At 40.0% G+C, this 17527-nt stretch overlaps 1 protein-coding gene across 1 annotated transcript; it reads right to left on the bottom strand.

The window, feature by feature from the left end:
- Nucleotides 1-16222: 16222 nt before the first annotated feature.
- Nucleotides 16223-16892, bottom strand: LOC134214714 (cuticle protein 38-like). Its single transcript, XM_062694035.1, has 2 exons — nucleotides 16745-16892; nucleotides 16223-16671 (listed from the first exon to the last, which is right to left on the bottom strand). The coding sequence occupies exons 1-2, from the start codon at nucleotides 16760-16762 to the stop codon at nucleotides 16378-16380; spliced, it is 312 nt and encodes a 103-aa protein (XP_062550019.1). The 5' UTR covers nucleotides 16763-16892; the 3' UTR covers nucleotides 16223-16377.
- Between the last annotated feature and the right edge of the window lie 635 nt (nucleotides 16893-17527).

Raw genomic sequence — 17527 nt, 5'->3', positions numbered from 1 at the left:
TACCTCTTCTGATGTTTCATGTAGCGTGTTATCTTCACTTGTTAATGTTACTTCCGGAGAGTGCGTCATTGCCGATGAAAATTTGGTGGGCTGTAGAATTTATATGCGGCCTCCCTAGTGCGTTGAAGTTGTTGAGTGCGTTCACTGGAAAGGAACGAACGGTGTGATTGAAGGTCTGCCAAGGCGTCGTTGCGAGATATTCCTAGATCCTCGTGTACATCCAGGAAAATTTGACCCAATAGTTGTAAGTCTGTTGGTAGGTCCTTCAGATGCTAGCATTGCAGTGGCGCTGGTTTTGGTGGTTCCACGAATGCATACTGTAGGTGGCTGGTCGTGCAAGTATGACAGGAACATACGCACAATGTCCATAATTTTTGGGTCCCGTAGTCGTGCTTTTAAAAAACGTCGATCACCAGACGCAGATTGCTCTGTAAGTCTTACTATAGGTGGTCGCATTGGGTCCAGCAGAGGAGGGTGCTCGATATCCATTTGAAGTCGGCTTTCACTGCTGCAAGAAAGTTGTGCTGGCTGTTGCTGTTGTTGTTGGCTTTGTGACTGTTGATAGTTTTCTGGTTGATGTTGTTCTTTTTGAATAGGTGGTTCTGCTCGATATGGGTTGATAGTTTCACCCTTTCTAAAATTAATTAGTTTTGGGACCAATAGACCAGGGATAGGATGGTCGGTGATAGAGGGTGGACCGGCAAATTTAACTTTAGCAATAGCAAGTAGTTCCTTGTCTTTACCCATGTGTCCTTGAGTATGATCTTTGAAAGTTGCAGGTGGTTTGTTGCTAATACGAACGGATTGTTGTTTTCTTCGTTTCCTTCGTTGTCTAGCCTTATCAACGGCTTTTTCTTTGAGCTTTTGCCTATTCAGCTTCTTGTTGTATGTCGACCAGTCTGGCCTCCAATACCATTTATTTCCCAGCATTCGACAACCAACGGAGGATTGAGCTTCGTTGCTCAATTTAGAGAATTTGGCTCGACGCTCAGCAAACAGGTCCATGATTGCATTATTGGTCACGTCTTGCTGGGATTGTCGATTTTGTTGTTGTTGTAGATGTTCTGATGCCTTTTGCCGTTCATTGGAGTCTTGGAAAGATTGTTGTTGCTGTTCTTGTTGTTGATGTTGTTGGTGTTGATGCAGTTCTTGTTGATGTGGAGACAGCTCAGTAGTCGAAACGTCATATAGCTCGTCTGCCAAAGTGTTGTGTAAAGGAGGTGAATTTATTTCTGCACTGTTACTTAAGTTGGAAACAGTAGCAGAAACATGTTTCACTTCATCCAATTTTTTTGATTCAGTGAGGACTAGGAAAGATGGCACCAGGTCGCTTTTGAGGTCATTTATAAGTTGAGGAATAAGGCCCATTGAAATTGTTGTTGTTTCCATCGCCTCCACTGCTGCTGCTGTAGCTGATTTAACCGCCTTTTCTACTATGAGGTCGTCCGGAGGAGGTGTGTCCAAAAATGCTGATAGCTTGTTTTTAATTTCTGTAGCGTATGCTCTGTTGTTGTTGGTGACATTGATGACGCCCCGCTCAATGTTGGTAAGCATTGTTTCGACGTGAGCAATCGCCTCATCGTGTGTGTTGTTTAAGGTCTCAAAATTTGTGAGCACCTTATGATTTGCCACTAATGTGTGTTCAATGTTCTCAGAAATGTTTTCAGAGACATTGATAATTTATTAGATTAAGTTCTTGCGCGAACTTTTCTTGGCAATCATTACAGAGAGGCAGCATAAAGTGCGTAGCACTTCTTCGTGATTCCTTTGGACGCCTATGCATGCTGCATGAAAGGTGCGTTTGCAGGATCCATAACATAGTGATTGTCACTTTGCGCACAATTTCTTATTCCACACTTCATGGCACAATTAAACGCGAAATGCGCGCGGGTCAGGTCAAAATATTTAAAAGATAAGCACGGCGGGGTAAAGTTGAACGCGAGGAGAACGCGCGTGTATGTAAAATAAAAAATATTTATCACGTCAAGTTTAAATATTTAAAATTTTTTAAAAATTTAAGACGCCGCGATACGAGTGGCTACACGACGAGAAAAAAAAAATAAAATTAAATACTTGCGGAGCGCAACGACACGCAACCGCCTTCGTCAACCACTCGTGATGGAAAAAGATCCTACAGCGCAGCATAGGAAGATCATTTTAAAATGCTTATAATAAATTCTAGACAAATTGTAATTAAAATCTGATTAATGTATGATACGGAAAAAGTTTCGAAGTTTATGATAGATACATTTTTGGAAAATATACAAAAAATGAGATAAGCTTCCAAATAAGTACCTGAGAACTTTTTCCGTATCGTACATCAATCAGATTTTAATTACAATTTGTCTAGAATTTATTATAAGCATTTTAAAATGATCTTCCTATGCTGCGCTGTAGGATCTGTCAAAGTTAACACCGTCGTGTGTCTTCTTCTTATTTTTACTTGGATTCGTCTATATTGAAGACATTTGAAGACATTTTTAAACGACTGTGAAGACATTGGAAAATAACACCTGGCATCCCTGTTCAAAGGGATTGTTCGTGATAATGCTAAAGGTAATTTACATGCCCTCTGTTTGGCATTTAATAAAATGATTTTGGTTCAGTCAAAGTAAATTGCCTATGTTCCGGGTATTAAACCACCCGACTTGGACATTAATTTACAATGCAATTAGACAATTTTTGGAATTAATGCTAAGTAAGGCCGAAGTCGTTTTCACAACATTCATGACTTATGTCGAATTCGTTTTTAAAAAGTTCCAACCTAGGTTGGAACCAGTTCCAACCTAAGTGCTGTCAAAGTGTTTTTTTATTCGCTCAGGTTGGAACTAGGTTCGCACTAGTTCCAACCCCAAAGCTGTCGGGTTCGCACTGTGTTGTTCCACGGTTTCGCACCGGGTTCACCAATACAACTGTACTTCAACTGTCAAAACCATGTGAGTGGGTGGGACTGGGCGGAATAAACAAGCAGAAGGGAAAAACAAAATTGTCTGTTATTCAAATAAAATGCGCGCTGAATTTTTTTTCCGGGAATTTTGTTATATTTGTTATTGAAGTTTTAAATGAAATTAATCCGGTACTGTTGTCTAGATTCTGTTTTAAAAATAATTGTTGAGGAAGTTATTCATAAGTTCATTCAGGGTTTTCCTCACAGATTGTGCCCTAAATTAGGTCGGTGGATAGAATTCCCCCCGTTCACAAAATTCGCTAAGAATTGTCAGAAAAATATAGGTATTCCAGGAATACCGAAAAGAATTCTTTCTTAAATAACATGCAGAATTGATTTTGAAAATCTTCCAAAAACTCTTTCGTGCGTTTCAGAATTTAATTACAGTAATTCTTTCTTGAATTCTTGTATGTATTCATTGGCAATATCTTTCAGGTATTCCACCATATTTTGTTTCAAAGAGATCCCTTCGAGATTAATTCCTTTGGAAATCTTCTAGGAATATCTTTGAATACTGTTCCAGAATTATATCTGAAAGTTGCTCCAGGAATTAATATGCAAGAATTCCACTGAAAGTTCTTTGAGGAATTCCTCCGGAAGTTTCTTGAGGAATTCTTCCGGAAGTTACTTGAGGAATTCCTCTGGAAGTGGAGGAGCTCTTCCGGAAGTTCTAGGAGGAGTTCTACCGGAAGTTCTTCCAAGAAATCCTCCGCAAAAGCCTCCAGGAATTCCCCCGTAAGTCCTTCACGAGTTTCACCGGAAGCTAAAACAGAAATTCTTACGGAAGCTCCTCCAGGAATCGGGAAGTTTTTCGAAGAAATTCCTGGATGAATTAATGGGGGAATTCCTTAATAAACTTTCGGAGGAGCTCCTGGTGGAACTTCCGGAGGAACTTAATGAGGAATTCCAGGAGGAACTTTCGGAGGAAATCCTGAAAAAACCTTCGGATGAATACTTCAAGGAACTTACTGAGGAATCCTTCATCGAACTTCCGGAAAAAATCCTCAACGAACTTTCCGACTGGTGTGAGGCTACCTTTATCATGAGGGGTGGCGAGGAAAAAATATTAGCATATCCTGGAGTACCCTGGAATTTTTATTATATGCTTCTGAGTGTTTTCCAAAAAAAAACTTTTGCAGAAATAGTGATTGGAATTTCAATATGATTTATTAGATGATTTTTTGTAGAATAGAAAATCTCCTATATATGAATTCTATACGGAATTTTTGGTATAAAAATGTGCATGGGATTATAGAATATAATTAAATACAAATATTCACCGCCTAAAAGTAAATTCCATTATCCGTAAAAATCAGTTAACGCACTTAAACATTTTTATTTCTCATGATCTGATTAGTCAAGACCAACGCACTGCCAGTGCACTGGATGTCCTGGATCATATGTTTCGAATCAAAACAAACACGATGCTACGCACACCAACATATCCAATGACAGATGGAACTGAAAATGTTTTTTTATTCAGGGTTCAGGTTGGCACTGACCCAGGTTTAAAAACGAATTCGACATTAGAAAACAATGTCTCAAGAGCTTACAAAGTAATTATGGGGTGTTGCTGTAATATTGCATTTAATGAGTGTACTTGACGCGGGGATACTCTATTTGTCCAATGAACTTACAGTTGCAAATAGAAATCGGTACATGAACAATCTTTTTTTTTCATTCTGACGCACTTACAGGAGTACTTGGTCGGGGTTCTGCCAAAACGCACCAAACGGCTTTTTGACTGACGTGTGATATTTTGTTTGAAAAACAAAGACGAACGACGAAGGCGAATTGAAGGATTTCGCGCCAACTCGAGCAAATGTTGGCAGCACCTTATCAGATTTCAATGAAACTTTCTGGACATGTAAACTTTGTTACAAAAAGCCACTTTGCATACTTAGTTTTTCCAAAATTGACCTAGACCAGCGGTTCTCAACCTGGGGTACATGTACCCCTGGGGTACCTTCGCTGGCCCAAGGGGGTACCTCGGACAAAAAAAAATAATGGCGAATGTATTACAATTCCAAAAAAACTCATTGATAAAGTTTTGATAATTGTTTGACTTTTGATTCTTAAACTTTGTGTTGCATGGCGGCCAGTAAATCAAATTCTAGTTAATCTTGCCTACCACAACCAGCACAGTGTATGAAGGACTGTAGGACAAAAGGTAAAAAAAAAACAAAACGACTAAGGCACAAAATTTGATTTTTTTAATGTAATCTATCTGATCGAGATGCTTCTGAACTAAGATCTAGAATCCATAGGTCCAAAGGTCTGTTGCAAGTGGCTTGGAAGCCCCCTTTGAAGCGGCTCGTAAGTTTTTACTCAAGAGCTTCGGAAGCCTCCTTTTAAAAAGCCTTTCAAAAAATTAGATACCTCCTTTCAAGAGGCTCGGAAGTCTCGTTTCAAGAAGCTCGATAGTCTGCTTTAAAAATCCTCCAGAGTCTCCTTTCAAGAGGCTCGGAAGTTTCCTTTCTATACGCTCGGAAGCCTCATATCAAGAAACTCGGAAGCCTTCTTTCAAGATACTCGGCAGCCTCCTTTCAAAAGGCTCGGAAGCTACCTTTCACGAGGCTCGGAAACCTTCTTCCAAACGGCTCGGAAGCTACCTTTCACGAGGCTCGGAAACCTTCTTACAAACGGTTCAGAAGCCTCCCTTCAAGAGGTTCGAACGTCTTTTTTCAAGAGGGTCGGAAGCCTCCTTTCAAGAGACTCGGAAGCCTCCTTTCAAGAGGCTCGGAAGCCTCCTTTCAAGAGGCTCGGAAGCCTCCTTTCAAGAGGCTCGGAAGCCTCCTTTCAAGAGGCTCGGAAGCCTCCTTTCAAGAGGCTCAGAGCCTCCTTTCAAGAGGCTCAGAGCCTCCTTTCAAGAGGCTCCAGAGCCTCCTTTCAAGAGGCTCAGAAGCCTCCTTTCAAGAGGCTGGAAGCCTCCTTTCAAGAGGCTCAGAGCCTCCTTTCAAGAGAGCTCAGAAGCCTCCTTTCAAGAGGCTCAGGAAGCATCCTTTCAAGAGGCTCAGAAGACTCCTTTCAAGAGGCTCAGAGACCTCCTTTCAAGAGGCCCGTAAGCCTTCTTTCAAGAGGCTCGGAAGCTTCCTTTTAAGACGCCTGGAAGCCTCCTTTCAAGAGCCCGGATGCCTCCTTTCAAGAGGCTGGGAAGCCTCCTTTCAAGAGCCCAGATGCCTCCTTTTAAGAGGGCTGGAAGCCTCCTTTCAAGAGGCTCAGAAGACTCCTTTCAAGAGGCTCAGGAAGCCTCCTTTCAAGAGGCTGGAAGCCTCCTTTCAAGAGGCTCAGAGCCTCCTTTCAAGAGGCTCAGAGCCTCCTTTCAAGAGCTCAGAGCCTCCTTTCAAGAGGCTCAGAGCCTCCTTTCAAGAGGCTCAGAGCCTCCTTTCAAGAGGCTCAGAGCCTCCTTTCAAGAGGCTCAGAAGCCTCCTTTCAAGAGGCTCAGAAGCCTCCTTTCAAGAGGCTCAGGAAGCCTCCTTTCAAGAGCTCAGGAAGCCTCCTTTCAAGAGGCTCAGAAGCCTCCTTTCAAGAGGCTCAGAAGCCTCCTTTCAAGAGGCTCAAAGCCTCCTTTCAAGAGGCCTCAGAAGCCTCCCTTCAAGAGCTCAGAAGCCTCCTTTCAAGAGGCTCAGAAGCCTCCTTTCAAGAGGCTCAGGCCTCCTTTCAAGAGTTTCGGGAAGCCTCCTTTCAAGAGGCTCGGGAAGCCTCCTTTCAAGAGGCTCGGGAAGCCTCCTTTCAAGGGGCTCGGGAGGCCTCCTTTCAAGAGGCCCGGAAGCCTCCTTTCAAGAGGCTCGGAAGCCTCCTTTCAAGAGGCTCGGAAGCCTCCTTTCAAGAGGCTCGGAAGCCTCCTTTCAAGAGCCTCGGGAGCCCCCCTTCAAGAGGCTCGGAAGCCTCCATTCAAGAGGCTCGGGAGCCCCCCTTCAAGAGGCTCGGAAGCCTCCCTTCAAGAGGCTCGGAAGCCTGCTTTGAAGTGGCTGGAAAGCCTCCATTCAAGTGGCTCGGAAGCCTTGGAAGCCCGGATTGCGTCACTGGCGAATAGTGCTTTTTTATGGGTCCACTATATTGTTAGAACCAATTGTTGGCGGTTCTGGGTACATGGGCAATGGGGACCAGTACCATCTTCGCCTCGTTTCAAACATTTGTCTCCGTCTCCTGTGGCCTCCGATAGCCTCCCCTCAAGGGGGTGGTGACAAACTTCCTAAATAATTTCTTGAGCAATTTTCGGAGGACTCTTATTTGTGCTTGTTATCGGAATTATGTACAACTTAAAGGATAACTTCCGGAGGAATCTGTGTTGAACTTAATGTAAAACTTAAAAAAAACCAGATTCATCCTCCTAGCAGTGATGATGCCTTTCTCGTGCATTATAAAATATATTGGACAAATCACTTTAAAAAGGTCAAAAAGCTCTTTGGGTGAATAGATCACATTTTTCGATCATTTTTAATATTTTTGCCTTGCCACCATTCAAAAACAATTGTTTTTGATTTTTTTCAAGGGGACCTGTGGGAAAAAACAATGATTTTCAATAATTCCGAAAAACAATGAACGGGCCTATTTTCAATCGCAAACAATTCCCCGTCGAATGCAACTTGCTACGAGTAAATCAGATAAATCAAAGTTCTAAAACGTGTGTCCACAAAATGTGTACACATACAAATACATACACAAAAAAACAGCCGTCACCTCAGTTTGTCGAGCTTAGTAGATCGGTATATAACACTATGGGTCTCGGGCCTTCTATCAATAGTTTTTGGAGCAATCATATGACCTTTCGGTACAACTTTGTTGTACGAGAAAGGAAAAAATGCATATGTTACAAATATGCGATCGTGGGTAAATAGTACAATAATTAGCGCAGCGGTACGTTTTAAAAATACATTATAAAATACAATATGGATTAACTGTCCAGACAGCGCGTCTACAATTGTTTTAGGGCCGATTCCCACGTAGTGTTTTTCACCAGTGTAATATTAAAGTTCAATAAAACTAGTTGTATGTCATACATTGATTTTGCATGCCTTTGTGTAATAATTGTACAAGTACATTTGTGAAAATTAACAACACAATTCACATAAATATCAATGGAAAAAGCCGCATAATATGGAAATAATGAGGTGTATGAAAACGAACGTTATGTTCAAATCACCCAAATGCCCAAACTACACCATCATTCCACCCAAACCACCCAACCCAATAAGCAGTTAGCCTCAATGACGCGCCTCTTCTTTTCCTTCCAAAGCAGGAAAAAATGGCAGCAAACGTAACGAGCGCACGAGAAAGCATATACGAATGCGATTTTATTTCCAACGATGAAATTTTTACAACTGTGTTGATGCGAGCGAATAAAGTCATCGGCTTCGGTCTCTATAGCGCGTGTGTTAGTTTTCGTGTTCCACATTTGAAGCTTTGGAAAGCTTTGCTTGAGAGGTTAGCATCATCAATAAAGCACGAAAGAAGCAACACAAACTTTAATGCTGTCAGTATACACGGTGCGAAATTTATTCATTGAATGTGGAAATGCTACACACTTAATTTGTTTTACTCAATATTGTGCGGTTACTTGCTGAGTTTTTTTACTTTATTAAACTGTTTTTTTAATCTACAGATTATATTCAACACCATACTTGCTAAATGGACACGGTCGGTTAAAGTGGCTGGTCCTTATTGCCTGATTTTCTCAAAATTGCACGCGGTGTACCTTTCAGGCAAGGTACCGCTGCGCTTTCTACCGCTTGATTCTTATGGATGAATAGCATTGCGGTGTATCGTTTGTCGCGGCCGTACCTTTCGACAGTCATTCGCCGCGTGAAGTTTTGTGCAAGTACCCATTTGGGAACATTACAAACGCCGCGCAGTGTATCATATCCAGAAAGTCTGACAATAAAGTGTTCGTGAAAGTAGTCGTTAGATTATTCGCTGTTGGTTTGAGCAAACAGAGTATATGACAAAAAAATCAACCAGCAACTTGCGGTGTTTGGTTCGAAATGAACGTTTGTCAGCAATGGAATAATCCATCTAGATTTTCTACTAGATGGCTTTTTGCTGTACTATAAATCTCGCATAACTTTTCAAAAGTAACATTTAAGTAACTTTTCAAAAGTAACAAAAAGTAACATAACTAAGTAACATTTTTTAAATGAATTAATTTGAGTACTGCAATCAACAGAACAACATGAAAACTATTGATTGCAGTATTCAAATTAATTCATGAAAAATATTACTTAAATGCTGAAAAGTTAAGCGAGAATTCATGAAAAAATGTTACTTAGGTCCTTTTGAAAAGTTATGCGAGAAATGTAATAGAAATGAATGAAGCCAAATAGGACTTTTGGGAACTTGCAAGTGTTCTTATTGTTAAGTTGACTTTTGTCAATTTATTGGTCAATACTTAAAAGGTGCTGTAAAAGAAAAGTGCATACTTAGGTTTTCCAAATCTGATGCAGACTATCTTTTGAAAAGGGTCAAACTTGTTTTTACCGATTTTTTCAAATGGATATAATCGATAAACGACGCTTCCTACAAAAAAGTGTTGTATGGGTGACTGTCGCAAAATCATTCAAACTTTCTAATAAAACTTTTGAAAAACTCTAAATAGAGACCCTACACTAAAAAAATCAATTTAAAAAATAAAAGTCAATTTGCAAAAAAACGCTCTTTTGATTTGGAAGAAATTTTGTCTCAAGATAGGTGATTATATTCCTACCAACCGTCCATACATCGCAAACCAGGCACTTTTAAGGGAAAAAGTTTTTCTAACAAAACTTTTTCTTGACAGAATTGATTTTTCAGTGTCTTTAAGAAATTGGATTTAACATATGTATACATATATACTCATATTAAGTATTCCTGTACAGTCAGGCAGAGTACAATGTTTTGGTCGTAACTGGTCGCAACTAAAGAAGCTAATAATGGAATATAATATTTTTTTGAAGATATAAACCCCTTTTTAATATTACTCTTAATTTAAAACAAACTATATTTAGTGACTAAATTAGACAATGTATCATAAAAATAGATTTGCTTGGGGTTCTATAACGATGGCTTTCATTGGTTTAGTTTCAGATGAAAATACACTGAAAATAATTCCGACAAGAAAAAGTTTTTGTTAGAAAAACTTTTTTCCTTTACAAATTTCCAGCTTGCGATGTATGGACGGTTATTAGGAAACATAATTACCTATCTTTAGACAAAATTTCATTTAAATAAAAGAGCATTTTTCGCAAATCGACTTTAAAATTTTTAAACTGATTTTTTCAGTGTAGGGCTCAATTTGGATTGTTTCCGATATTTTCACTAGAAATTTTGACTGATTTTGCGATGGTCACCCATACAACACTTTTTTGTGGGATGCGTCGTTTTCTATTATATCCATTTGAAAATATTAGCAAAAAATTTCAGCTCTTTTCAAAGGATAGTCTAGATTAAATTTGGAAAAACATTTTTGTTTTCATTTCGGATCATCTGGTGATTTTCATTTCTCATTTTTCATTTCTTACTTCTTACTTTTCCTCCTCACTTCGCACTTCTCACGTCTCACTTTTCACTTCTCACTGCTCACATCGGCCAATAGGGAAAGAAATGGCAGAAATGACGCTTAACTTTTAAAAGAACATATGTCACCTTTTTTCATGAATTAATTTGTGTACCGCAATCAAAAGCAATCATATTGGTCTGTTGATCGCAATATTAAAATTCATTCATGAAAATATATTTCTTAGGTCATTTTAAAAAAATAAACTAGAATTTTCAGTGTATGCATGAAATCTTAAAATAGGTACCTTTTAACTCATTAATGGGTTTCTATGTTTCTTTGTGAAGTTTTTTCTTCCGTGTAAGCTGTGTATTCTATGCTGTCAGTGTGCCGGTTTCGAATAAATTGTGTCTTGGGAGAACATAACCTAGAAAATCGATAGCTTATTTGTTACGAAATAATGATGTCTCATAACTCTTTGAATATTTACTATTTTTTGAGACGTGCCATCATTATGAAATTCAATAGCGAACAAGAAGAAAACATTCCCCATCGAATGCAACTTGTTGTAGCAAAATCGATTCAGGTTTAGTACTAGAAAAATTGTCTAATGTTTCAATGTGCACACACATACGCACACACACACACACGGACACACACACGGACAGACAGACATTTGCTCAGTTTGTCGAGCTGAATCGAATGGTATATAATACTATGGGTCTACAAGCGCTCTATAAAAAGTACGTTTTGGGAGTGAAATGAAAGCCTTTCAGGTACAACTTTGTTGTACGAGAAAGGCAAAAACACAATAATAAAGATACAAAAATAAACTTCCGGAGGAATTTCTGAAAGATTTTCCGGAGGAATTTTTGGAAAAAATAATGAAAGAAATGCTGCAGACCTTTAATGGAATAATATAATATTTGTTTAAAGATATAAGCCCTTGTCAAATGAAAATCTCGATTTTAAAAGTACACTTGGTTGTTAAATCAGACATAATACTATAATAAATAGAGGTTAATTGGATTCTGAAATGATTAGAATGTTCACTGGTTTAATTTCGAATGAAAACTTCGAATATGAAAAAGTTTTTGCTAGAAAAATTATTTTCCTTAAAAGTGCCCAGCTTGCGATGTGTGGACAGGGAACATATTTACCTATATTGAGGCAAATTTTCGTCCAAATCACAAGGGGTGTGTGCAAATCGATTTTTTCCAGTGTGTGACTCAATTTGGAATTTTTCCAATATTTTTTTTTAACTTGGCTGATTTTGCGATAGTCACCAATACAACACTTTCTTGTAGGATGCGTCGTTTTACGATTATATCCATTTGGCGTTTGTTAAAAAAGTGGCTTTTTGTAACAAAGCTTACATGTCCGGAAAGTTTCATTCAAATCTGAGAGGGTGCTGCTAGCCCCAACATTTTTTTACCGTGCATCAAGTTATTTGACGCTTGCGAAACAGCTTTCCGACAGTCGACCATCGGACTCCGGTTCGATTTTTTCTATCTTCTCGCAATAGTGGAGATAGAATACATCTGTTGGTTTCGTACCAACGGGACTGAAGGGGTTAATTCCGCAATTATAATCGCCGTATTAAATCACAGGAATTTGGAGCTGTTTTACGGTCTATTATAATTTTCCTGATGAGGAGGGGTAATTTATACAGAAATTTTGTTATTAGAACCATTTTATCGATAATAATCAATTATCAATTTACTAAGTATAGTTTTATGTATGTCATAAGTCTTTAAGAAATGAAAAAATAAGTGCGTTTTGTATTAGGTTTTTAAATAAAGTAGACTTACGTTTAGTCCCCTATATGTTCTCTTCGTAGTTTGTCTGTCTCGTCTTAGTCTGTCGTATCTACTAATTAGAATATAATTCGCAATTTGATCTCAAAAAAATATCATCCATACCGTGATTGTGCATTTTATATCATATGCAGTTAAGGGTTAGGTTTCAGCTCGTTGGTGTAGTGAAGCTAGGATTTAAGTAATTTAAGTTTTAGCAGTTCATATTTTCATAGTGTTACAAAGATTACCTATTATTAAGCATATGAGTAGTTCGTTTACAGTAGTATATTGATGATTGTTGATAATATCACTAATTTATTTAGAATAATTCATTCGATAATTGAGAATAGAGTAACTATTTCACACTTAGTAGTGGCTACAATGTTATCATTGTTATCATCTGTTTACCTTTCTTATCTTTTTTGTTCTCACCTTCCGCATAGCCGTTGACGTTAGCTGTCAAGTCCGTCCTCCGTGTGTTGGTAGGGTTGCTAGGAAGATAGATGCGCGCTGGCAGCTTTACGTTCGCTAACAACATCCCTGCCTCACTCCAGCGACTACCCAGATGGGATCAGACAAAGCTCCGTTATGCAGGACTCTGCACGTAAACGCTTAGTACTGCGTTTCGATGAGGCCGATGATTTTATCCGGAACTCCCTTGCGTCTATTTGCGCCCCATAGATTCTCGTGATTCAGACGATCGAATGCTTTTTCGTAGTTAATGAATACCAGGTAGATGGACTTGCTCCAGAATGATTCGGAGCGTGACAATATGGTCCACGCATGATCTTCCTGGGCGGAATCCTGCCTGCTGCCGTCGGAGAGTCGAATCTATTTTCTCATGTATCCGATTTAGTATAACTTTGCACAAAACTTTGAGAACAATTCACAGTAACATGATCCCTTGCCTCGCACACAGCCAGATTCCCCTTTTTTGGGACCTTCACTAAGGTGCCCTGCATCCAGTCAGCCGGAACAACATTTGCACAGATAGCACGGCGTCAGCTTTGAGCATCTCTACTGAAATGCGATCGACCCCGGGAGCTTTGTTGGATTTCATGCTTAGGACGGCTGCTTCAATCTCCTGCAATTATGGAGCATCAGAATTGATGCGGGTAATGCGTCGCACCCTTGGCGGCTCATGCCGAGATTTTATTATTATTATTATTATAATCTTTATTAAAGAGGTTTTTAGCCCAAGGCTAGTTCACCTCCGAACTCATGCCGAGATGTTGATAGTTGGTCGGGCGTTGAAACTTGGTCGGGTCGGTGAGTAACTCACCTGTCGCATCTTTCACTGGCATCCTCGGGTTCATCCTTGCTCTACTCAGGTGTCGTGAGGTTTTTTTTAGAGGAGGTGAATATCGCCAGTCATTGCTGTTTTCTCCCCTTCGTTGTCCCGTATGTGGCAGTTTTTAACTTTCTTCTCGAGAGCCGCATACCGTTGACGAAACTCTTACTTGGCTGCTCTGGTTCTTGCCCGCTCTATCGCGGCTATTGCTTCTCTACGCTCCTCAATTTTCCGCCAGGTAGCATCCGTAATCCACTCCTTCCGCTGAGCACGCAGCTCACTCAGGTCGTTCTCGCTTGTTTCGATAAAGGCAATCTTGATGGTCGTCCACTGTTCTTCTACGCTGCCACCTTCCGTAACATCCGCCGGCCGAGTTCCAAGTTCTTCAATGAACGATCTCTTCATAGCTGGATCTTCTAGTCTGAGTGTGTTGAATCGCCGTCCAAGTCTCTCCTCGCGCCGCTGCATCCGAGCAATGGGTAATCGGATCTCGCCAACTAGAAAGTGATGGTCAGACGCGATGTCAGTGATGCGTTTATTCCGGACATCAAGAAGACTCAATCTCCATTTTCGGCTGATGCAGATGTGGTCAATTTGATTTTCAGTTTGTGCATCGCGAGAGATTCACTTGACTTTGTGCACTGGTCGATGGGGAAATAGCGATCCTCCAATCAACAAGTCGTTATTGCCACACAATTCTGCCGACAGCTCTCCCTTTTCCACTAATTTCTCCAAGATCATGACGTCTCATGACACGCTCATAGTCCGTGTTGTCGCAGCCGATCTCCGTATTGAAGTCGCCCATGTAGATCTTGTTGTCACCTTTCACTGTACAAATTCTCCTTGTCCTTGAATCGGCAACATCGGTCGGCGACAAGCCTTGATAACAAATTTACCAAACTATGTCCATTTAGAATCCGGAATAATAAAAACATCTGTATCTAGGTAACGGATTGAGATACAAATAAGATACATCGTAACGAAAGTAATTTAAGGAAAGTACTTTAAGGAAAACATATAAAATCATTTCTAGTTTTCTAGTGACAATTCGCACTTCCTTCTTTATTACTCTCATCAAACGCTAAACACCTCCGGAGACAACTTCCTTGACACATTTGTTCCACATTTTGGTCAGCTGAGTTGCGTCCCGAGCTGTTTATTCACTTTTCTTCAGCTTCCGCTTCATTATTGCCCAAAATGTCTCGATGCTCCAGAACTGCGGGCAGTTGGGTGGATTATGTTTTTATTGTTGAAATCGACGTTATTATCGCGGTAAAACTGATTTCCCGGCTGTAGTGGTAACTCGCCAAATCTGGCCAAAACTTCATGGGAGCTTCAGGGGCTTTCATGAAACTTAGTACGCGGTTTTTGAGTCATTCTTCCTTGTACAGCTTAGAGTCCATCGTCTTATTCGTCGCGAACACTTCTCGCGTGATTTTTGAAAACGTCGTAAGTCCAAATGAGAGACTCTCTTTCATTACGCTCTCTTTTGCTAATATCTAGACTAGTTTAAAATTTGTTGCAATATTTTCACCTCAGCACACTAGACAAAGCTATTTTCTTCACTCTTAAAATAAATCGCCGAATTCGGTTTAATTTTTTCCCGAAATCTCAACAGCAGAACTGTTCGGTAAATAATATAACTGATTTTCGGTGATTTTGACAGTTGAGCAATGGAAAAAATTACAAAAAATCTGTAAAATAAATTACCGAACAGTTCTGCTGTTGAGATTTCGGTAAAATTTACCGAATACGGTGAAATGAGTTAAGTGTGTTCAGATCGGTGCTGGAAAATCCAATGTAAATGTTAGTGTGGCTTTGCAATAATCGAAAGAGAAAGTAAACAAAGAGAGTCTCTCTTTTGGACTTACGACGTTTTCAAAAATCACGCGAGACTTTGTTCTTTGCTCTGCTGCTGCATTTTCCTCGCCAAATCATCAGTTTTTTTGGCAAATTTGTCCATAAAAGCAAACTTAATCTCGCAGGAACAATTCCTTGTGCCGTCGCCATGCAAAATTTTCAGCCGGAAAGCTGTCCTAAATCCATTTTGACGTAGGTTCCACCGTCGATGAGTAGGATTATCAACAAGGGATGCAGATTTTTTTCACTCCTCTCGGCTTCAATCTGGAATAATTTTTGACTCGCTGCACGAGACACCATGAAATTTATACCACAAAAAGTGGGCGCCTAGGTCGCTGTAAAATAATTCTTGCAGCGGTCACTCTACGTGCCGCTGCAATACAATGAATGATTCCGGATTCTAACTGGACACAGCATATACTTATACAAGTTACTTACACTTATACTATACTTATACTTATACAAGTGCGAAAGAACAGAATCGGATATGCAGCTGTGTAGAATTACTTCAAATGCTTCATCACAACCAGTGCTCACCGCGTTTTGAGATTTTTAAAAGAAATGTATCATGAGGTATAGCTTCCCGAATCAGTTCTTTATCATGCCAGCTTGCGAAAAAAGGCTCTCACGGTATGTATACAGAGATGATAAGTTAGAGACTTTTTCATTCTCTTTTGGATTCATTCCCTGGCCAGAGGTTTAAAATTTCTAGTAAAAATAGTATTAGGAATAATTGTTAAAGGAATCAAATAAAACTATTTTTTCTGATTTCAGAATGTATTGCAGTTTCATTAAAAATATATATAAGCAACGGGGAAGAGCTATTTACAAAAGAATGTCTGCCAAAAATGCCCGGCAGCCATTTGTGACTCAAACGGTAGAATTGGCCCAGGGGTCACCACTGTGCGGCTATGCCTCGCCAATATGGCGTTCTGGATATCACGTTGTTGTTCTGGGTAGGTACTTGATCTAGATTCATACTAGGAGAACGGGCTATCGACGACTGGACTTACAGCACGTAGCTAGCGGCTGGCAGAGCGGTGTAGGGGCTGAATGCGGGCAGAGCTGCACCGTAGGCAGAGTACGCAAAGGGAGATGGAGCAGCCAGGAGCTTGGCAGCTGGGGCAGCTACCAGTGGAGCAGCGGCGGCAGCAACATAGGGAGCAGCAATGGCGTGGTTGACGGTGTGAGCATTGTACGAGGTGGCGTAAGGGGCCACAACACCTGCAGCCGCAAATGGGGCCGCGGCCAAGGGCAGGACTCCAGCCGACACGGTGCTCAGGGCGCAGAGAGCCAGGCAGATCTGTATGATAGAAATAAAAAAATTGAAAAAGCTATTGTATGAATTTAACTGTTAGAATTAAATAGAAACTTACCACAAATTTGGCAGACATGATGCTTATGGGGGGATTGGTGTTGAATAAAATTCAAGTGAATTTAGCAAACGATGCTGTGTTACTGATGCTTCATTCGATAAAATAATTCGTTTTTATAGCGCTTGGAACGATTAATTGGATGGGTTCCCCACGAAAGTGCAAATAGAAATACGACATATGTACATACGTGTGACAATATACGGTACCGTGCCATTGCATTGGGACGAGCCTGAAATATGTGATTATTACGATTTGTTTAGCCGTGTTGACTTCCCTCCAGTGGATTGAATAAAAAGATTGTAGAAATATTCATTTAAAAAAAATCAAGCGCACGCATTACGAATTACAATTAGGACGGAGACGATCCAAAGGAAATAAGTTGGATAGAGTGGTTTGTTGACATAGGGATGTTCGAGTTTAGATGGAAATGTCATTGTGGTCTTGAATTAAAGGATTCAATTAATATTTTAAGCAATTTCAAAAACTTTCTCAACTTCTATAGGCACCGAATGTTGTTGTGCTTGCCACGCAATGTATAAAATCATGCAAAGCTCAGCATCGAAAGCTCTCAACCTTCTCTTAACCTTAACTGCATGTTTGATCCAGGACCATGCGAGTCCCGGAAGGTTAAGCTACATAAATATCCGTGTAAGTGTGTTTAAAACATTCAGTTGAAAGTCCGCATTGAGCTGATTGTCAAAAGAAATAATTTTGCAAAAGCCAAGAATAAGAAACTCATGAGTAGCTGGTGATCATCTCGCAAACTAGAACGGCTTATAAGGA

The sequence above is a fragment of the Armigeres subalbatus genome, chromosome 2 (genome assembly GCF_024139115.2).
Source record: "Armigeres subalbatus isolate Guangzhou_Male chromosome 2, GZ_Asu_2, whole genome shotgun sequence".
NCBI lineage: Eukaryota > Metazoa > Arthropoda > Insecta > Diptera > Culicidae > Armigeres > Armigeres subalbatus.
The sequence above is the reverse complement of the archived record's forward strand: the minus strand, read 5'-3'. Positions and strand labels throughout refer to the sequence as shown.